The following is a 23,438-nucleotide window of genomic DNA, read 5'->3' on the forward strand; positions in this document are numbered from 1 at the left end:
ATCCAACACGGCCTTGGACACTTCCAGGGATCCAGGGCCAGCCACAGCTTCTCTGGGCAACATTTCCTCTTTAAAACACCTTCTTAAAGATTTTTTTTTTTCTTTTTTAAAGGAATTAAAAAAATATTCTCTCTTTAAAGTTGTGGACTGGAGACAAGAGTTAAACACGAAAACGATCTGCAAGGGCCCGATTATTCTTTTGAGTGAAATCTGTTCCAGGGAGGTTGAATCCAGATTTGCAAAAGAGCCTTAAACCACTGCAGTGTTCCTCCCTGACATCTCCAGTGCCCAGCTTTGCATCCCTGTGGCAGATGAGCAGTGCCAATGGCAGCAGCTCCTCTCCATGTCCAGTCTTACTCCAAGCAAGCTGGGAATGCAGTGGGAAAGCAGGATGTGCATTAAGATATTCCATCACGACATAAGGCAATCAGAAAGCCAAATAAAAGTCACACAGGCAAACTTCAACTACTTTCCCAAATTCCCAAACTGAAAACTGCAAAACTTTCCCACTATTGGGTGAGTGACCTTGGGGGGATAAACATTTTTTCAAGATTTGTATTAAATTTCTATAACTGAAAGACTAAAAATCAGGAGATCTGTGAGCTCCCTCATTGAAACCTGGTATTTGAAGCTGAGCCTCTGTGCTGACTTCCCACATGTCCCTGCAGTACAGTGCTGGTTTGGAATGTTGGGTGATGGCAGAGCTACAGGACATGCAGGACTGGAACCAGCAAGGCCAGGAATTCTACCAGCATGTTTGACCCATTTGCTGCATGTTGAAGCAATATTCAGTCAGGAATAAAACGAGTTAATTTCTGGGATCTGTAGGGGATCTTTTTAGGTGCAGTTTTCCCACGCTGATGGTGCAGCATGGACCCCTCAGTTCTGTCTTACTCTTGGCTCACCTTTTGCTCAAGAAGTTGCTCCATTTATTTAATCTCATGTCATTTACTTAATTGCCACTGAGGTCAAAGTACCCTGTGACACAATCCTCACAACGGAGGGCAAAAAAAAACATGGCTTGAAGTGAACAGCCAGAAGAGCTGCAGCCAAGAGGGCCATCAGGAAATTAAAAAATCACGAGTATGACCATGTCAGCAACACATTCTGAGCTCTTGCTTGGGCCCCGTGCAACAGGAAGGTGCACACCTCCCAAGGCCCTGGAAGCTGTGCCCATGCCCTGCTCCCCAGCTACCCCACCTCTCCCGGGAGCACAGCCATGCAACGCAGCCACTGTGGGGCAGACGGGCACCAGCGTGGACCAGAGACTTCCCAACCAACATAGCACAGACAGCAAAGCCACACGGAGACAAGAGCAGGAGTGCCACACCTGCATGCCCTTCTCTCATTTCTCCTGCAGCCTCACCCAATGCCAAGAGGGTGCTGGCAACAGGACCGAGCTTCCTCACACTTAAATGATGCCAGGATCCTTCAGAAGGGTTTCCCTAGTGCTTTGCAGCTCAGGAGCCTCAGTTCATGGGCCTCTTTCCCACCTACCAAACTGAGCATCCTCACGAGCAGCACCAGCAGCCCTGAGGGAGCCACATGCTCAAAGGAACCAGCTGAGGCTGCAGCCCCAGGAGCAGCCCCAGGTAGGGCTCAGGGCTCAGTGCCCCCAGGGTGCCATCATGCACCCTGGGCACCGCTGTGGAGAGCACCCAACAACTGCTGGAGGCACCACATCTGCTCCTGCTACACAATCCAGGCACAAGGAGTCTGGAAAACAAACACAGAATTACCTGGAACAGCTGGAAATTGACACTGCTCTATGTTTTAGGAAAACACTGGGTTTTTCACACCTTTTTCAAGCACAAAATGTTTATTTTTCTTTTTAATCTATACAATTTCTTGGGGCTTTTAGTGCCACTGACTTTGTCAGTATACAAGGGATAGACTATACAGGCAACAGCGACATAAACTGTAGGATTCAGTGTGAGCCGAAGGGAACCCGGTGTGAGAACATTTTCCATGTTTGCTCATGAAACATACAGACATGAATCTAAAAAACCCAAACAAATTAAAGATACATGGTACAGAGAACAGAAATCTCTTACTGCAGTAAGTATTTTGCCCAGGCAGAAGACTCTGCATAATTGTCTATAAAATTCAATTCTAACTGAATTGATGGAATAATATTTTCAAAGGGTACAAACAAAGTAATTTAGACAGGTATAATGCTTGAAGTACAATAGAACTATACAATTCACAGCTTGGCAGCACAGGATGTCTCTGCCCCTCAGCAGAGGGCTACAAAATGTTGTTGTGGGGCCTTAGGGTGTGCCCACACCTGGGTCCTGTGCCTGTAACGCTGTCCATAGCGCTCAGGGAAGGAAGGAGACTTACCATGGCAAACCAGCTCTAGTGGTTACCTTGTGCCTTTACACTAAGTGCAGGTGGAGGCTCTATGCACAGTAAAATAGGAAAAAAGCAACTTTCGAACAGGAGAGAGGTGTCCATGCCACCTGGAGCGCAAACTTGGGTAAAAATAAAGATAAATAAATAAATAAATAAGTAATTCCAAACAGAAGGCAGTGAGACACAAAACCTAAAGTGTCAGATATGAAAAAGAACAGCTTCACATTTTTATTCTGTTTTAGCATGAACACAGCTGGCACACCAGGGACCAGACATCGCCCTCAAGCTCAGTGGCCAGAGCAGAACCTGAACATGTGCGTGCTCTGCTCACATGGGGCTCACAGCCACCTGCAGATATGATTTGCTAGAATCAACAGTTCCATTACTTGTCTTCACTTATGGAACATGCATGAGCTTGTGATTTAACTAAATTAGAAAAGCCCACAATATAGGGAAAGGAAATGAAATCCAGTGTGCTGCTGATCCAGAGGAAAAAGAGCATTTGCTGCCTGTTACAGAATTAAGTCGCCATCTACAATTACTTTACCACAGGCTGGGAAGGAGAATGGAGAGCGCTGCCCAAAGCTGTTCCCGAGTCCTTGTATCACACCTTCCTTGGATCACTCTGTAAATGCTCCTACATTACAATGTGCACTTCACTACTCCTTGTACAAACACCAACAATTTTACGATCAGTGCATCAAACAAGCATGTCAAACAAACCTCACCTCACAATTCTTACTTCTAAAAGCTTCAGAAATGAAAATTCAACCTGTGAATAAAAACAAAGCATTTACAGCAGAATGAAGCTGATGAGGAACATCAACTGTAAACTTGCAATATCTTTGCAAATAAAAAGACCTCCATCTCACAAGCAGATTGTAAATAAAATACACCTTTCAAATAATTGTACATCTCTTTCCAGCTGGGACTGGAAAGCTGAGATTCAAGGCACTGAACTCCTGCAGGGTTAGTACAATTTCCTAATTATCAATTCAAGTACAATTATGTTAAGGATCGCAAGTGTGAAACAGAATACAAGGAATAAAGTGTCTTCAGCAATTGGACAGACGCAGGTATTGCCTCGACAACAAATGATCTGTGGTGATGCCGCCTCACAGTGATTGCTGATGCAGGGTATGGCTGTGCCTGGGGGCCCACCTCACCCCACACAGACCATGGCATGTACAGAGCAAGCACTCCAACATGACGGCATCAAAACCACCGGGACCCAGGGCAGGATCACCCATGGCAAGGTCACCCACATCAAGGTCCCCGTGGCAGGGTCCCCATGCTAGGTCATGCGCAGCCGTGGGCTGGCTGGCCGGGCCGGGTGCTGCAGCGGCACCGGGTACATCCGCAGGCAGCTCCGGCCCAGCGGCGAGAAGCGCACAATGCTGGGCCCTCGGACCAGTCCCGGCTGTGCCACCGGCCCCGGCCATGGCACTCCATACACGGGCGAAGGGAACACTGCTCCGTACTGACAGAGAGGCATCACGTACGGTGTCACTGCGCCAGCCAGGGCAGGCCCTGGCACGGGCACTGGCAGGGATGGCACAGCTCCAGGAGCTAATCCTGTGGGCATGGGGCAAGCCACTGGAACAGGGCACTTGCTCCCCAGTCCTGTCCTTACTGAACTTACCTACAAAAGAGAAACACAAGAAATGTTGCTACAGGTCACTGCTGTCCCCATGCCAGCAGCGTCCCGGCCCAACGCTGGACCCTGGGCAGCTGCGGACACAGGCACAGGAGTGCCATGGTGCCCTTGGGGCTTTCTTTTGGGCTCATTTCTTTTTTCCTTTTATACTTTTGCTGGGGGGTTGGGGTTTTTTTTGGTTTTTTTTTTTTGGGTTTTTTAAAAGACAGAATATTTGGAATTTAATAGAAAAGGCTGATATGAGGCACAGGGGACAGTTACCTCACTATAACCTCATTTTTTAAGAAGAGAGGAAGCATCATTAAACAAGTGAAAATTAACACCCTTGCATGTCCAAAGGAACTCAATGTTAACTTGTGCATGAAAGTAAATAAATTTCACTAAACACAGAATTAACCCAAATCCCATGCTTTTACTGCCAGCCTCAAAAGAGCTTTAAAAATTCTAGCCCTTATTTCCATCCAAAATTGTTTCACACAGCCGCAGGGAGCTGATGGTGCTGGAGGTGGCAGGAGACCTCTCGCGGCGGCTCAGTGCCTGGCACTGGTGCTGGTCGTGCCAGGTGAGGCAAAGCCAGTGAGGACACAACTGGGCTGCTCTCCCTCATGGGCTGCCAGGATCAATTTCAGCTGTTTTTCTAAAATTCTATTAACATACACTTAAATTATTCAGCTTTTGCATGTGAGGGGCAGAGAAAGAGCTCTCCTCCCTCAATATGGGATGGCAGAGCTTCCCAAATTACACACTCCATCCTGCATGATGCCATGGGAACTGCTGTTACCCCAAATGTTTGCAGCATGTCATTACATTTTTCATGTCACAGAATTTACAGCTCCCTGCCAGGGTTCCTACCAGGCCATCACCTATTTATGGCATAAGGAAAAAAGGGTGTTATTTAATTCTGGGAGTCTCCCATCAATGTGGTATTTCACATTCAATTGATAAAACTGGTATGAAGGTGAAATTTCAGCATAAAAAATGAATATATGTTTAAGGTTGTGTGGGATGCTTACTCCACGTTTGTGAACAATAAAAATTGCAATGTCCTCCAGGATGTCCTACTTTGGGGCATTAATCTCTGTTCCAAGGGCAATTTTAGAAAAATACAGAACTATTTGATACTCTCCTTCACTTCCCTGTCTCTCCTTCTCACCTGAAACCTGAATCTGATGGTGAACATTGAACTGAAAGAGATGCTTCAGGATCATGAATTTAACACCAATAATGTATAAAACCCCACCAAAATTAACAGAAACCAAAGAACAAGAAACAGAGGAATCAAGGATATATTTTTAAGACCTGCAGACTTCTGTATGCTGTTATTAGATTCTTGTTTTAACATCCTCAAAATGGTGTTTTCCACCAAACTAAGTACCTGTGAGGAATGCCAACAGATGTTTGTGAAAATGCTGCATTTTGGACAACGCTCCCAAGCATGTGTGGGGCTCTTGGGGTGCCCTGTGCAGAGCCAGGAGTTGGACTATACTAGCAAGAGATTATTCGGTGGCACTAAAAATGCGAGGTGACATTTTTGCAGTTTTAAAAAATTAATTTGAAAAAGCTTATTTTCAGCTCTTTTAAAGTACTGAGAAATCTGACTCATTCCAGTTCTGAACTTTTTCCTTCTCAGCTGAATTCCTCAGTAAAGCAGTGGCTGCATTTAATGCTACATATGTGTGACCAGAAAAAACTGTCATGCCCCAAACCCAACATTACACATACACATTAAACATGATAATATCACGACAAACACAAGTTAATGGTTTAAGTTTGCTTTCTCTACCTTCCTCCCATGCTTCAAGTGAGCTAAATACACACTTTAAGAGCTATGGCACCTGGCTCTTGTGTCTTCCCCTTGGTAGGAGCCTCTTGGGTATGGCCTTTTTTAACCATCACCTTTTTAACCAATTCTGATGACTCAACACTGATGGAGGTCCACACATCCTATCAATTCCTGCATGGAGGTGCTGACTGAAATTAACATGTGCCAGAAAAGCAGCCTCAAAGCTGTGGATTTCCCAGCTCCAGGAAAGCCATGAGACTGCAAGTCCCTCTGCTGGTCCCGTTCAAAGGGCAGCAGGTGGACATTCAGGCAGTACTGAACGAGATGTGCGCATTGCTCTGCTGGGATCACAGCACAGCCCTGAACAGGACCGGCTCAGCATCTCAAGCCAGCCAGGCTGATGTGGGATGACAGCCAGGGAAGCCCCTGTGCTGCACACTGCTGTGTCCATGGTTAGGGTTCACCTGAGGAGGAGCCTGAGTTGCTGGGGGTGATAGTCACCGGTGCAGCCATGAGCCTGCGTGGGCTCCCGTCACTCCTGCCTGGCCAGCTTTAGCCCTCATAGCATCCCCATGGCCTCCCTGTGCTGAGGACCCTAGACCTGCAGGCAGTCCTGAGGGTGAGGTCTCAGGAGGGCAGGGTGCCATGTATCATATGGGTAGGAAGGGAAGCTCTTCCCCTCTACATATCCCACTAGGCTCCTCTGCTGAAGCTATGAACTCACTGAGCCAAGAAAGACAGTGGCACCTCCACCCGCCACCCTTGCACCTCTGCTCGTGCCACCTCCTCACCTGCACACACCCAACTCTCCCTGCACGGACACACTTCTGCTCTGAGCACCTGTACATGTCCCTGCAGGTACCAGCCACCAGCTCCTGCTTCCCCCACACCTGCCCTCTCCTGACAGTTTTTCCTTTGTGGCTGTTTACTCCCCTTCCCCCACATAATCACACAAACTCATTTAGAAAACAAGAATAATACATACACAGAGAACAACATACCAGAAAACACTGGTAAAAATGAAAAAACCTCACAAGACAAAGGCTAGGGTAGTTCAAATACCCCAAATCTATTGTTTGGACTTGTTACAATTTTTCCTGTGCTCTATCAGGCAAACTTCAAAGTGCCACCTCAGTGATACTCACAGCTCCAGTACTGTCAAATTACACAGCCAAGCACTGGGTGTGACTTAACATCATCATAAATACTTCTAGGTTTATATCAGAACAGAGGAAAACAGGTAATTCTGTTGTGAAAGCTGACCATATCTATCACAACCCATTTGAAAAGGCAGGATTTAGATGATTTTTCTTTTGCTTGCTACCCCATTAGCATCATTGTTTTCCTCCTGTATGGATCAGCTACCACTGAAACGAAACTGAGTCATAGGGCAGAGTCAGAGCTGGCTACCAACACGAGCTGGTAAGGATGATAAAAGAGGTGGATAGCTCTTTTATCACTTCTGCCCAGTTTGTCAAAAACCCAAAGCTTTTAGGCACTCCTGAAGAGATGTGTGTGTGCTTTTCTAATTCCTGGAAAACTATTCAGACCAAGGCAGTGTTGAATAGTTTCAAATACAGATTCATTTTTTATTTCCCCAATCCAACGGAGAGGGAAGACACAGTGAAGGGGCTATGGCTTGGTTTTGGCATTGTGGCCGTGTCCAGCCCGGCTGCTCCCGCCAGCACACCCAAGCCCACGAGTCAGGAAATGCCAGCAGAGGTTCAGATGCTGCTGAAGGTGCCCAAGCCCCCAGCACCCAGTGACACAGACCTGTGTGTTTTCAGAAACAACCTCACTATGCACTGGGAACATGTTTCAGCTTTTTGGGGGTAATGTTTTTTCTGTAAATCCCATGGAGCTACACACCGCATGGAGAATAATAAACATTTTTGGCAAGCCCTTCAATTCTCAGGCATTTCCAAATAGTGTCTTTAAGTACACAATATTCAGTATTCTTTGCATAGAAGGCTGCTCATATTCCTAAACTTATTCCTGGACTAATGCTAACCAAAATTACCTGTAAAAATGATTATTTCATCATATCTTCACAAAGATCACAGAGAGAAATCACTCAGGCAGTTTAACCTCAGTTCTTTCTAATACTTCCTACTGCATTTCAGACTGCTGCTGATGAGAATCTACCTGCATTTCCATGCTTCATAAAACCTTTTGAAAAGGAACATTTCAATGCTCCTGTGACACAACTGGATGAAGGCTCCTCCCCCTTTGAAAGGTCTCCCCCAGATTTCTAATATGATCAACCAGGATCTGCAGGCAAATGGACAGGTAACTTCCATAGAAACAAAGCAGAATATGAAGTCTTCCTTCACATCCCAATTACATTATTGCTGTCTACACCTCTGATGGCAGAGGATGAAAAGAAAATCACTCACTCTTATTAAACACAGTACCAGTTTCTCTTCTATTTCCAGCCTTAAAGAGTAGCTTTCACTTAGATAAAAAAATAATATATTTTATTCACAGCAAACAATTTGCTGCTAATGGTAGGAGTCTTGAGTAAAAAGAGGTAACTCAGGGAGTGAGTCCTCTGTTCCAGGGGGAAAGAGAAGATTCTGAGTCAGCCACACAACTGCCCAGCATATTCATAACAGTGGGTGAACAGTAAGAGAAAATTTTAAAGTAAAAAATGTATTTTTCTATTTAAATGTATAGTTAATATTTTGGGGTTTTTTTATTGTTTAGCGTATTTTTCATTGTGGGACAACTCCCTTCACTCCTACTCCTGTATGAAATCCTTTAGGGAGGCATTTCTCTTTACAACAATCCCCAGAGACAAGGCAGAAGTGAAGGTACAAATCCTGCCACTCCCAGCTCCTCATTTCTGACCATCACAAGGGACTGCTTTTCCCAAAACAACAGCTTTTCCCAAAACTACGCCCATGTGAGACAGCCCACCCTAACAGCTCCATACCAGTTTGTTCCAGTTTAAAAAAAAAAAAAAACAAAACACAAAAAGCATAAGAATCACCTTGTTTCCTACTTATCCAGCCTTTATTTCCAACATAAAACCTTATAACCTTCTCTGATGGGCTGGAAATCTGCTTAGTGCTCCTTATTCTTTTCTTGAAAAGGCATTTTTGATCAAAAGAGGCGACAAAAGACGGTGTTACCAGATGAACTGAAGAAGTACAGCCTGAGCTTCAGATTTTCTCTCTTGGAAAGCTATTTTTTCCATCCTTTATGTGATTTTCCAAGTTCTTTTTGTCTTTCCAGTTGACTTAGCTGTGATTCAGCACATGGACATCTGCCAGTGGAGCTCATCCCTCCAATACACAGGTCACTTGTACAGCTGTCCACACCAGGAGTCCTCTCATGCTGTTCCCTTCCTCCTCCTTTGGCCATTTCTCTCCCAACACCATGCAGCCCTCTTCTCCCTCAACTTCAATTTCCCCGTTAGAGTCAATTTCAGAGGGTACAAACAGCAAAATAATGCTGAACTCCCAAACCAACCCTTATCAAACTCTTCTATATAATGCCTGCCACTTGCAGCATCCTGTGCTATCTTCATGGCTAAACACTCAACAAAAGCTACACCAGGAGTGTTTGCTATCTGCCCTTGCATCTCTGCTGCAGCCAGCACGGTCTTTACAAGGCCTTCATGCCCCATACCACCCCAGGGCTCCAGCTGATGCCACTCCTCCACACAACAGGAATGACACAAAATGAAGAGCAGGGAATCCCAGCCTCTCCATGCTCCTGGTAAATCACCTCCAAAAAACTTCAGTCAGCTCTGCTGATTCTCTGGAACAACTGCCACAGTTGAGAAAGACACAAACCCTCTAAGATCAGTCTACTGAGACAGGGACATTCCTGCTGCTCTCACAGTGACACACTGCCTTCTCCACAGGCGTTGAGACAGAGACACCAAGACTGCAGGAGGCAAAATCAACCCTAAATTGATACTAACAGGTGATTTGAATACGTAAAATAACCACTTGTTTCTCCAGAGATACAGGTGGGCAAACATCCACATCTAATACTTCAAACTTCTGCAGCAGTCTCAGGGGAAAGACACCAAAATGCTGCAAAAAGTATATCACAAGAAAGTAAGAAGTGACTTAACAAAATCTGTGCCCTCCTTGCCCCTTTATGGAAATCTTTAGTTTGGGTTTACTAGCACCAATTTTGACTTATTTTATGAAAACTGTTAGGGTCTTAAGTAGACATTGCTTACTCCTGAGCTGGTTAAAGCATTACTGAGTAAAAGGATTATTTACTGACTCAGGAAGCAGCAGGTACCAAAGCAGACGCACTGGTGAGGTTCCTGCTTTGGTACATTTAACCTCACCAACAGCTACAGAGCTACTACTGTTACAGGATTTTTTCTTTCTACATCCCAAAAAGGCAGTGGTTTGCTATCCAGATCTAGTTGTTTTGCTTTTAGGGGATTACAAAATAGCTCCTCACTGTTATTTTCGTCTATTTCAGCTCAATTTGCAGTCTTCCAAGAAAATTAACCCAGCAAAAATTACTAGTCAAAGAATCTCCAACTGTGAGAAGGAAGAGGTTTGGAAACCCAGACCAGGCTGGGCCAGAATGGTGAACTGGGACTCTGGATGTGTGCTCGTTCCTTGCTGTGCTGCCTCTGTATCAGCCCTCAGTAGCACTGAACGCAGACACGATGCAATGGCTTTGTCCTGCTGCTGAGAACATAAAGGGACCAATGGGGGCTTTCCAGTTCCCTATTTGTTGTAGGATACTTTGAAAGCATTTCTGAGGATAGTATTGTCCAACACGCAAGGGTCAGCACACTCCCAGCTGTCCCCTCTCCCAGCACAGGACTCACTCCAATTCCACTCAAACAATGACTCCCAAGTACAGAGGCACCAGCCCCTGCTCTGAGGAAGGTTAATATTAAACATCAAAAAGAAAACTTTAGTAATAGTTGAAACTGAAGTTGAGCAACAGATGATAACAATAGGAGTATTGCTCTGCATCACTGTTAATAAGCAGTTTGGAATTTTAAAATATATATTTATATATATATATATTGCTGCCCATATATCCCTTAAGATTATTCCAAAGGACAATTAAAAAAAAATTGATTTAGTACTGAATGAAACGAGCTGGACATTTATAGAAAGCATTTATCTGGAGTAATTTTAGTCTATGTCCTCATCCACATCTGAGTTCTGCAAAGGCTGTCAGACACATAGCAAAAGGTATGTCCTTCAAGGAGGGCCACTTACTCCACATGTCTCATTCTGCGTTTGCATGGGGTTAGCCTTTGGCTCCATGTCTTGCCTTTTTTGGTTCTGCTTCAGTTGGTTTAAAGAAGGTTTTGTTTGCGCAGCTCCAACAGTTTTGCTCGTCCACTGGTCCACCAGCTTGTGCAGGTCATCTGTGAACGTCCCTTTCTTGTTGTTACTGTTGTTGGCCTGAACCTGTAGTGTTGACTGTGGGAGAGGCTCAGGACATGTCACCAGGCTGTTGGTCGAGGATCCTGGAAAATCACACAGAGAGCTGAGATGGTGTCTCTGCCTCACCTCTGCAGCTCAAAGCCCTTCTCACCTACTGCCATTCCAATGTTGGCTTTTCAGATTTCTAACCCTCCCCTTCCTGGCTGCAGAACACCTTTGCTTAAAGAAATGGTCCAAGTCCAATGGGTTTGCATTTTCTATCACATCATGTTACCTTGGCTACTAATTTGTCTTAGGTGAAATTAGGGACAGGGAGTAAAGCCAGGAATGCAGCCCTATAAAGCTGACATCCCATAAAACATCTCCTCAGACACAACCATGAGGAAGAGGGAGGTGGGATGTATTGCTAACACTGCAAGCATTTTAAAAATGAATTTACCATTCATTTCACTTGCCTAAGTTTACTGTCCTCCTGGAAAAATGTTATTGTCACAGAGGTTACAGGCAGGGCTGATTCCTGCTCCTCTGGGAGCCCACCACCTTTCTCGATGATGCCAGGACCATTCACATGGCTATTTGTGTATTTTGGGGGGAAAAAACCCCATCAGGACCATGAAAGTATAGAAGAGAGAGGAGAGAGGATGTAGTGGGCAGGGTGACTGTTTGAGACAAACATAGAGAACTTTTGGTATAGATAAAAGCAATCAGGAAGAGTATTGATAGAGATTTAATTTGGTATGTTCACTTCTTTCTAGAAGAACTAGTAAAAAAAAAAAATTGTCCTTTTTCTGCTCAGTGACTACAAGTCTGACACAGCAAGCTCAGCATGGGACTGCAGCTGAAGGAGTGTGAATCTGACCTAAGTAGAAAATGTAAAGTAACTTCTCAGCTAACATACTTGAGACAGCTAAAGATTGGAAATAAAGACCATCTCTCCAAGCAAAAAGTTCATAGAACTGTAGTAAAATGATTATATAAGCAAACATGAACATGGAATATTTCCTCTGTTAATCAGTTACCAGCCAATGAAACCGAGTACACTAATTAGTCTTACAGTTATATAAAATACATTAATAATCTTTAAATGATCATGCATTCAACCTGCAATGTCACTTCTAAGTGAATACCGCTTAACTCCTTTTCCTTTTCTTGGGGTATAAGTGAGAAAAGTAAAGATTTTTAGAAGAAAGCTCTTCAATTGGTGTTTATTACTTCATGCAGTTCAAGGGGGCTGGAATGGTTTTAAGCTATCAATTCCTCCAGCAGAGAACTGCAGTCATATAGAGGTGTGTATTTCAGAGACAGACACTGGACCCAGTTTCCTGGCCGCATGCGTGCACGGTCTCACACACAGAACACCACGACTCTCTTACAGCATGCAAGGTTCTCAAGACATCACAGCACATGCATTACTCTCAAAGTATCACAATTTATACAGTCTAGCTTCCGCTAAGTGCATCAGCTCTAGTTACTAAAGAACTAGCTTTTAGTAAAAAATAATAATAAAAAAGCAAAGAACATCCCATGCCATGAAGGAAATACTGATAAACAAAAATGGGATAGTTACTACTACTGTGATCTTTGCCTAGACATAGTCGTTTCAAGGTGGACCCTACAAGGTAAAACAATACAAGACACACAGAATTAGGTAAGACTAAACACAGCAAATCAGACGGACAAGCTTCTGTACTTTTAAGCAATCAAAAAGTAGTTATTATGCAAGAAAGGACAGACAAAGTCAGCAGTTCAGGTGAGTAAAGGAAGCCTAAATAACTGGACAGCTCAAACCTTTCTTAATGTGCAGCCATTCAAAAGCTTTGGGAAGTACCACAGCATGCCAAAAGCAAGGGCTCGTGACTTAAAGATGCATTTGTTTGGATTTTTTTTTGTTTGTTGGTTTTTAAAATTTTTTTAAACTTATTTTCTTTTATTTTTTTTCCAAATTGCCTTGGCTTCCTAATAGAAGGTGTTGATTTGTTTCCTATTAATGCCGGAAATAAAGTCAATTTAGTTTGTGATTGGAGGCCAAAAATGCTTTCAGGAACAAGTCAAGCTAGTCTGGCTGCAAAGACAAACCATAAAACAACCCCAAAAATCTTGTTTTACAAGTCCAAAAAGATACATTGTTCTGCAGGTCTGAGGCCAATTGTTTCCAAATAGTTTATTTGTAGGATTTATGTCTAAATGTGAGACTCTGAACTTCAACTGAGTGGAACTGTGAATGAGTTTCCCTTATGCCTTGTCCGAGTGCAGAAAATTAATCCGTCAGGGTAGTCGAGTTTTAATTTAACTAAACTACTTGTTTTTTTCATTATTGTCTCGTTCCATCATTCATCATGATTTTACAGTCTGTTGATAGATAGCAGAGTGCTAGAAGTGTGCCGAGACCCCAACTCGACTGTCAGATCTTGCCAGACATCGGCACCGTTGCTATTTGGGTGCCAAAATTTCCTGAAAGGTATTTTGGACTTGATAAGAAGAATATTGTTATGGGATGGGGGGGATGAGTGTCTGACATGGGCTATGGTGGGTTCATTGGGAAGAAGCACTTGAAACCATGAGCAAAATCAGACTGGGGCAAAAAAGTAAGATAGAGGATGGTGTGCTTTTTCTCTAGAGTAAACAGTGGTGTAACATTTTGTTACTGTGCCAAAAATGCAGCTTTAAACTCAGATATTGCAGGTCCAGGCTGACACAGGCCCTGAATGAGACTTCAGAGGAGAAGAAAGCAATTTCAGTCAGAGACTGAGGAAGAGAAAGTGAAGAAACGAGGGAGAGAGGAAGTAAGGGAGAAGAGATGTTTGTGCTTAGATATGGGTGGCATGAGGAACAGAAGACTGCTTTGAAAGAATTTCTTATTATTTCATATTGTTCATATGGATTTCTACCCTGAGAAAATCAGAAGGACATGACTACAACAACACAAGCAAGACCAAGTTCAGTTTTCATCTCAAAGCCCAGATAGCAAACACAGTCACATTCACAACTCAACCATCTGTCTTGCATTCTTATATCTTTTACCTTCTTTTCCCTCAGATATACCTTACCTTGCCTATCCCAAAGTTAGCTATCAATTCCCACAATGGAAACAAGTCCCCTCGAAGGCAGTGGCCACAGCAGCAATCCTAGAGCCTATTTCCTGCAGTAACAGGCACTTCTTAGCACAATATGAATGCAAATGGAAAGCACCTGCCTGCGAGAAATAAAAGCAGGCAGCTGACTGCAGTACATGCTTGAATGTGTGTAAAAACACATTCATTGCCAAGCCCTCTGCTTCCTGTACACCCAGGCACAGGTTTCCCAGCACCTCAGGTGTCAAATCCGACCCAGGGAAGCGACAGAAGCTGCAATTCTTGACACACTCACGAAACACCTGCATGAGGGGCTCCAGCTCTGAGGAAAATATCACAGGAGAGTCAGGCACCGAGAAGAGAGCTGCTCTTTCCAGCAGCATCACTCCAGTGTGGGGCTTGGGAGATGGGAAATATTCCCTAAGCGGTGAGACTGCCTCAAGCAGGGACTGACAGTTACCAGCAACAGCTGGTTATGAACTCAAATTCAATTAACAATTCACTTTGTAGATCTAATTTACTTGATTAATTGTATTACTGCTAAAATTAACACATTTAAGAACAGTAAAGTTAAGGAGATGAATCATAATTAAGATTTAATGTAAGACTGTGAAAGTTCAGCAGAGCATTTTACCTCCAATTCCAGATCTCTTATTTGAGGAATTAAATAGCTATTATATCATACAGAACAGAAAAAATCCACTGTCCCATATTTGCACTAACAGCTGCCAAAAAGCTGGAAAGCTACAAAAAAATGGAAATGGCAATAAACTGCTAGACCATTTCCATAATTGCATATGCACATACAGTATATGAATTGCTATGAACCTGGCAAAAATTGCATTACACAAGATTCCAAGCCTAGGCCAAATGGAGCTTTGAAAATTCCACTCGCGATCAGTGAAAACTCTTCCCTAGGGCACCCTTGCAGTTTAACCCAGGAAAGAAACTCAGGATAAAATTATGCCAAAGCCCATAAAAAATATTTTATTTCATGAAACATACAAAGGTGAAGTCAATATTGGACATAGGCAACAAATCAAAATGCCCTGGAGAACACTGTGAAAGTGTTCGAGTCCAATGGATCTTGTAACCAGAGCAAGGTCCTTGTGATACTGTCTTTAATCCATCTGAAAATTTATTTTTAAAGTTGTCACCAACTTTTCTGCCAGTGCAGCAGGTCTCCTGCTGGCATATCCCACCTCGCCAAGGGGCTGGTTTTCCTTAACCAAACATTCAGAGCATTTCTGAAAATGCAACACAGTGTTTCCAAGCAGCTCTCAAACAAAAAATACCAGGGAAACCTTAACTTATGGAATAGACACAGGACTCTCAACTGTCTGGAGGTGCCACTGAGCTGCTGGCACTGGACAGCCATGTCCCAGTCCTGTACAACTGCACAGAGGATGGACTCCTACTTACAATGGTTTGGGTTGGAAGGGACTTTAAAGCCCATCTAGTTCCATCCCCTGCCATGGGCATGGACACCTTCCACTATCCCAACTGCTACAAGCCCCATCCAGCCTGTCCTGGAACACTTCCAGGGATGGGGTGTGGATGCAAACATGCTTAGCACCTAATGCAAGTGCTTGGCTTTGCCTGCCTGCTGGGTCCACTGACGTCCTTTCCAGAGGGAAAGGAACATGAGCCAGATGGTATTGCCAACATCATCACCTTCAAATAATAGAATCAAAGGATGGTTTATGTTGGAAGAGCTTAAAAGCCCATCTTGTTCCAAACCCCTGCCACGGGCAGGGACACCTTCCACTAGACTAGGCTGCTCCAAGCTCCATCCAACTTGGCCTTCCTCAAGCACTGCTCTTCCTGAGGCTCCAGACACAGCTGCTCTGGATCCCAGCTCCACAGAACTTCCTGCTGTCCATCCTGCCAGCTGCTGTCCCAGCCCCAGCCGCCCTGGGGAAGGACAGGAATGCACACAGCCCCAGTCCTGCACTCACACACACATCCCACCTGCTGGGCTCACAGGAAATCAAGCTGGAATAGCCTCCTGCCCCACCCAACCTGCCCACAGCTCAGCCATGGGGACCTGCCAAGCTCCCCAGGTGAGAGGCACCTCAGGTGAGAGGCTCCCCTGGCAGCCAAGCTGTGCTCTCAGGATGGGACCCTTAGGGATCCACCTAGGATTGCAATGTCACATTAAGTGCCTGAACTGCACCCATCTCCTGGTGTGACACAGGGACGGGGGAGGCCAAACCTCCCCCAGCACTCACCCAGAACCCGAGAGAGCACATGGGCTGACAACAGAAAGCAATTAGTCATGCTGAGTCATTTAAGCGTGAGGAAACTTCACGATTCAAAGGATTTACATATTCCCTTGGTTTCATTCACAACATCCATGCACCCAAACATTTTTAATACACTTGTTTTTAATTGCCATCTCCCAGACTTTTTGCATCCTACTGAATAGTAATTCCATGGAAGATTAATGAAACATCTTCTGGGAATTACATGTGCAGAAGAAGAAATTACTGTGGCCACTATAACACCAAACAGGAATATTTGGGAGCTGAGAATTGGCCGCAGGTTCTCAGAAAAAATCCCTAAATGCAAAATTGTCTCATGACTTCACCAGTCATTAAAAGCTTAGATGATAATAAATTCTGTAAACGTCAGTCATATGAGTGCTTGTGCTTTCAGGGAGCTCAAACAAGAAAAAATTTCGAGATTTTTTCTTAAAACACTGTTTATTCATAAATTAGGAGGAGTGTATTGGAGTGGTCTTGTGCCTTTGACCTGACCCACTTGGATAGTAATGAACAGTGCAGAACTCCAAGGAGAGATCTGATACTACTGGTAAACCCACAGTTATTTAACCAAACACTTTCTCAAAAACATTATCAGCCCTTCTAAGGTTATATGTAAGTGGCCTATAGTACCTGTTCAGCACAACATATCTTTATTGTACAAGCAAAATCCGTTTGCCTAAAAAGCAGCATCTACAATTGGGTAAAAAAGTCTTAATTTTTTCATTAAATAGCTTGATATTGTTTGGTGGAATTGCCAATTACTTTAGAAATCAGACAAATAGGGCGCAAATAGAAGGTGCACAGTTATTTGAGACAAAACTCCTGGATCCTAGCAATCCATTTCCAAGTATCATCTAAATATCTGATATTGCTTTTTACTTATTTATGCTTTGATGAACTGCTAATTGACTTCATCTCTGAGGTCACATAAGGTCATAAGAAAATAAACTGAGTCAAGTGCTTCAGCCAGATCAGCTTACACAAAAAGTTGATGGGACTCTCCCTTAGAGTAACCAGATCTTCCTGCGCCTTATGACTCCATAAAAAAATTGCTCACTTAAATTAAAGTGACTGCATGGGGAAAAGCCCACCTGGGACACAGATTTGGAAAGAACTAGCTGGAGCACTGTTGTCTCAGCATTTCCACATGCAAAGAGCGGGGAAAAAAATTAAAGAAAATAGAGTGGATATAAACAGTACTGTATATTGATTTAATACAGCCCTTGTATGGAAGTTATACCCTCCAGTGACCTTCTAGAATTGTATCAGCTTGCTACATGCATGTCTTCAGAGTCCAAACATGTGTGAAAGAGACCATTCGTCTACAGAAGGATGGATTTCGTTTTGTTGTCGCTGGAACCGGGACAGCAGACATATATATTTGCCACATTGCAAATAAAATTACTTCAACAGAACATAAAGTACAAAAGCTTTGATAACTCCAGGGTAAAATTTATCATCAGGCTATATATAATAAATGATGAGATCTTCCACACATGCTTTTGGTGCCCAGGCATGAGCCAAAAGCAGTGCAAAAAAAGCTTTCACATGAAAAATTAATATAAATAAGGTGTGTTCATGATGATTACTTAAAAGAAAGAGAAAAAGAAAGAAAAGATGGTTGAGAAAAAGAGGCATCCTGCCAAACATATTAGAGATATAAACCATGGAATCGGGAAAAGGGGGTAAAAGAAAGATGGACTGTGATAAAATACAAAAGAACAAATACAAACAGATGGACAAAGACACAGGTCCACTGAGGAATCTGGTACGAGGTTTGCTACTAGATTTATAGGTCACTCTCTCAGACGTTTGGTGGAAAACCGTCCAGCCTGTAAATGAATATAAAGGGAAGAAAACAAAGACACTTATAAAGTACAAGTAGCTGTGATCAGATGTCCTAAACCATCAGTCAAATCAGCTTTGTTAGTTAAATCTCCACATCTCCCTCTTAACTCTGCCAAAGAGGAGCAAGTTCACTGACCATACACAAAGGATGCAATAACAGCAGAAGAGGACAGATATTTTGTAGATTAGTTTGGCAGGATGTGCAATGAGAGGAAGGTATTTTAATCATCATTGGAACTTCCCATATGCATGGTAACAAGATCAATCAAAGCCTACGACAGGGGCAATACACAGAGGTCTCAGGACTGGGGTCATGGGAGCACAGTCCTGTGGCTGGACTCCAAAATTATGCACAAAGTGAACCCCTCATAGAAAGGAAACATAACTTGGTCCCCTGTGTTTGGTTTACTTTTCATATAATTTTTATTTTCTCTCATGCCCAAGACGGTTTGGTAGTTCATAATGAGGAACTTGGGGTTATACCAGAATCAAGGGGCTAAAAAAATGAAACAAAGCAAACACTCTCCTAGCCTTTTCTATCTTATTTGTTTTTCCATTCATATTTTCTCAGGAATCTGTAAGGCAGACTCTAGAGAAGGTATTAGGATAAAACCACTGCTGGCAAAACTGAAAGGTATTTCTTTCCTAAGAATTAGGGATGTCTTGGGGCATGCCTTCTCAAGTGCTGGTAACACTCAGCAAGATACTTAAATTTTGCTCTGCTGACAATACTGCAATACTCTTTTTAAGGATAAGCCAGTAATTTGGATTGCCAAAGGTTCACATTCCTCTATCACTCCTAAAAAGTTCAAGCCTAAGGGAAGGGAACTAATTTTTAGCACGTGCTGGAAGAGACACGAAACAGGCGGCAGGAAGAATCACCTTGGCCAGAGCCTGTGTTGGCGTCGGCTGCATCGGGGCCCAGGCCAGAGCAGATGTCAGATGACAGAGAGGCTTTGACAGAGCAGGGCTGCTGGGTCTGCACAGCCTTGCCAAAGGCGGGGGCTGCACCGGGAGGCACCGCGGCGGCTTCGGGGAAGCCCGGCTGCGAGTTACTGCTTTCTTTGTGGGGCGAGTCTTTAGAGTCTGAAAGGTAACCTGAAAGAGCAAACAAACACAACACATGCAATGGCAAAAGCTAGGAAAACTCTGAATAAAAAATCCCTGCCTAAAAATAATCCGTATCTTGACCCCAAGAGGAACAGCTGTTCACCATTCTGATGTACTGGATGGAGCACAGACTATGGGGACAGCCTGCACCAGAAAATAATCCACACCTCCTATCACTGATCCTGTTTCTCCAAGAAGCTCCTGGAACAGGTTTGATTTTTACAGTTTCTCCTCTGTTTTCAGATGCCTCAGAAGGAGCACTGCTGGAATAAAAGAGCTGGGGTGCAGAGGAGGAGGATGAACACACAGAATAACGAAACAGGACATAGAGGTCTGCTTTCCCACACCAAAGGTGAAATTAAGCAAATGGAGAAGAATAAAAAGTTTCAGCAAAGACACAAGGAACTTTTTATTACTAGCTATTTGAGTATAATTGTCATTGCCACTGTTAGATACTTCTACTGATAAATTCATGTAACACATGATTGCAAAGGTATTTTGGTTTTTAAGCCTCTTTACCTGAGATATTTGTGTAGACAAAAGTACAGATAGAGACATTTATCTACAGATAAGTATCAATATATAATAATCTAGATAGATATAGAAGTACAGACAGTATCAAACACTGCTTCTGTCCCTGTGGGCAAAAGCACTCAGTCTCAAGATGGGCCACAGAATTTATTGCCTGGGGTTTATTGCTATTTCCCAGGTAAATTATATTTTTGTACTTTTCCAAGAGATAAAAACTCAAGACTGTAGTGCTGTGTGAAAATCTCACACTACTTCAGATGGTCCAAGCATCCACCACAGTTCTGTAAATGCTTTATCTCCCATCCTTCCTTCCCATCCTTCAGGGGAGCAAATGCAATCCCATCTTTTATATATGGCATCTTGGAGAAAAAAGGAAACAACAACAAGATACAACACCTAATCAATACAGCATAACAGCACCTAAGAAGTGAATACAAACATTAGTAAATTGCATTTGAAGAATGGAGAAGATGTAACCAGGCTGTTTTCCAAATTAGAGTGGAATGTTATTCCTCTGCCAAGCACTGTAGCCAATGCAGAGCAGGTAGGTATGGCTTGCCACTAGGACCTGGGACAAGCCCGTCCAAAAGCATGCCAGCTCAAAATCAACAAAAACTCCATCCTTTCCAGCAGTCCCAGACATCACACAGCACAGCCACAACTGATACAAACAACAGGTGAAGGGAAGCACCTAGTTTACCTACTTGTGCTTGATGTTCCGCTCCTTAGCTGCTGGACCAGAGGGTTTAAGAGTTTTCCAGCTTTCAATTTGTTTTTGCTGGTTCTTCGTCGCCGGCTGCTTGGTGGGGCAGAGTGAAGGAAGCCCAGGTTGGGAGGAAGGGGTTTCCCCAGGCGAATATACAGTGCCTCTATCTCGTTCTTCTGCTGCGTCTGCAGCTCAGCAATCTCTTTCATATGCCTAAAAAGATAAAAGGATTCTGCTAGCAATGTATTTGATAAAGCACCATATCCTGGCAGCATAATTAATTGTAAAAGAAGAAACAAAACAGTTGTTGGTTATAAAACAATCAGCTGCTCATCCCTAAGTATGCAAAGCTACAACAATCTATCTGTGGTGACTCCCCATCCCTGGAAGGGGGAGTCTCTGGCTCCAAGGCCAGGTTGGATGGGGCTTGGAGCAACTTTATATAATAGAAGGTGTCCCTGCCTATGGCAGTGGTTGGAATGAGATGATCTTTAAGGTCCTTTCCAACCCAAAACATTCTGGGATTCTATGAGTTATTCTTCTAACTGGAACTGGCAGATAAGGTGATGAAAAGCAGGAAGGTGGGGGAAGGTCCTGGCAATGCCTGATTTGCCTAGAATCAGTTTACTCCTTACAGTTCTGCTCATCCTAAGCTGAGTTGCTGCTAAGGTATGGTAACACAAGCTTCCCTCACATTACTTGCAACCCAACATACTTTTCTCTCAGGTTCTGCAATTCTTTCTTCATATCAGCATCTTCAAACTCTGAGTCATTGTCACTGCTCATATAGGACGACTGTGAGTGGAAGGACGTGATGTTGATGGTAGGAATCTTCGCACCTTGCCCATTGGGCGACTCTGGGCCAGGGGAGCCAACTTTGGCAGACCTCTGCAGAAAAGCAGCTGCTTTTTTGATTAAATCCGTGGCTGTGCTGCTGCTCGGGGGGGAGAGCTGTGCAGCCGCAGCAGCTGCGGGCTGCCGCGGGAAGGGCTCATCGGCAGAGTCGCTCGAGGCCTGGTCACACAGGACATCCACAGAAGAGGCCGTCTGGACCCTGCGGACAGCAGCCTTCATGTCCGGGCTGGAGGGCAGCTCGTCCAGGTACACGTCCGGGGGGGCTGAGAACCTCAAGCAGTGTGGTGCCGCTAAAGTTAATTCATCCTGCGTGCTGATGACTGAAAACCTGCCAATGGTTTTGGCTGGCATGCCACTCTCCTGAGCCTCAGCCTGTTTTTCATAGGAAACAGAGCCCGGAGAGCCTTCCCTGTGGAAGTTACTCATTGCCCCATCTGCTGTCGCTTGCCGCATTACGCTCTCTGCGTGTGCGGGCGAAGTTGTCCTCTCTGCCTCCTTGCTCCTCTGGAAAGTCTCCATCTGTGGTGCTGTGCCTGATGACAGAGGTGCAACCTGGAAAAAATAAGAGAGCTTAACAAAAGGAACTGTAACAATCAAGCAGAAAACCACTCCTAGTTCTGGTTACCTGAAGGAGGCCTTTTGCTGGAGCAGCAGGAGCTGAAGCAATGCTTGTGGCTGGACCTGATTTAAAGTTGGGAAAAAATATTTATGTCTGGAATACTTTAATATAATAAAAACCAATGTTTTATTGTGATAAACTGAAGTGTACCACTAAGGAATAATTTAAAACCCCAGTCTTTGTAATACAGGATTGAAAATGCAGGAGGCAATAGCAATGGTGATATAAAATATCTGCAGGTTGGCAGATCTCGTGATTTTGTGAATTCAAATAATAATAGGTGTGTGGAATTTCATTACTCAGTTAAAAATGCTTAAGGAGAAAAACAGAAGAAGAATGAAACCTGCATGGTACATTGGGCCTGAACTATTCTGGTGTCCTTGGTGTCTCAGAGACACACAGGGCTGCTGGGCATGGACGGGCTGTTGCCCCACTCCTGCCACTGACACCCACTGACACGGAGCAGGGATGGCCACAGGAGCATTACCTGTTCTGCCTGCTGACCCACCTCTTGCCTCTGAGGGATGAGCACTCACACCAGTGATTTCCAGCTTGTTCAACTTTCAGTAAAAGGAAAAAAGAAACACAATTTCAGTCTCACTCATACAGCAGAATGTGCTCTCCTTCCCTCACTTCCCCTTGTTGCCCGGGCACTATCAGTGAATACTGAACTATTTCACATGCCTGTGGAAATGGCCTTCAAGTCGTGCCTCCAACTCCCCCATTTTTTCCTCTTTCCTTGGAAGAAATTAAGCAGTGGCAGCATCACAGTTGGAACTGCAGCCCAAGCTACTGAAACCCAGTATACTATATATATATATATATACACACACGCTTGGAGCTTTGTTCTGGTTTGCTTTTCCAGCCAGACTACACATTCCTCATCTATACGTCTGTCTTCAGAAGTTCTATGTCTCTTTCCTTACTGGCACAGATTTTAACAGGACAAATTCCAATTACTAGAGAGACATAGCACCTTTCACAGAGAGAGAATTTGGTTTGCTGTAGAAAGTCATTTATCATTAGAAAACAAGACGCTCTAAAAAGTCACTCCAGTACAGCTACTTTCCTATACCATACAGCACCTCTCAAGCAGCTGATAAGAGTCCCTCCAGCTGACGCTACACAGAACAGGCTCAGCCTTGCTAGTGGGGATGGAGTTGTCTCCAGAAATGCTACTTTTGAGTAAGATATAGAATCACAGAATGGTTTGGGTTGAAAAGGACTTCAAAACTCATGCCATTCCCTCCCC

General features: G+C 43.9%; 1 protein-coding gene across 7 annotated transcripts in view; it reads right to left on the reverse strand.

Annotated features, from left to right (window-relative positions):
• The window catches only part of WNK2 (WNK lysine deficient protein kinase 2), a 93,959-nt gene that overhangs the window by 3,974 nt on the left and 66,547 nt on the right, over positions 1-23,438 (reverse strand). For 2 of the 7 annotated variants that reach the window (XM_053989210.1, XM_053989209.1), the window contains exons 20-28: positions 22,695-22,746; positions 22,193-22,248; positions 21,428-22,119; positions 20,711-20,925; positions 19,248-19,463; positions 18,251-18,349; positions 12,747-12,791; positions 11,009-11,262; positions 3,611-3,997 (exon numbers count right to left, since the gene is read on the reverse strand). In XM_053989210.1, coding sequence (XP_053845185.1) covers positions 3,650-3,997; positions 11,009-11,262; positions 12,747-12,791; positions 18,251-18,349; positions 19,248-19,463; positions 20,711-20,925; positions 21,428-22,119; positions 22,193-22,248; positions 22,695-22,746 — 1,977 coding nt within the window. In that variant the 3' untranslated portion in view covers positions 3,611-3,649. Of the gene's footprint in view, positions 1-3,610; positions 3,998-11,008; positions 11,263-12,746; positions 12,792-18,250; positions 18,350-19,247; positions 19,464-20,710; positions 20,926-21,427; positions 22,120-22,192; positions 22,249-22,673; positions 22,747-23,438 lie in introns of those variants that run through there. The other 5 variants (XM_053989212.1, XM_053989211.1, XM_053989214.1 and 2 more) reach the window with 5 other exon arrangements.

Source organism: Vidua macroura, chromosome 13 (genome assembly GCF_024509145.1).
Source record: "Vidua macroura isolate BioBank_ID:100142 chromosome 13, ASM2450914v1, whole genome shotgun sequence".
NCBI lineage: Eukaryota > Metazoa > Chordata > Aves > Passeriformes > Viduidae > Vidua > Vidua macroura.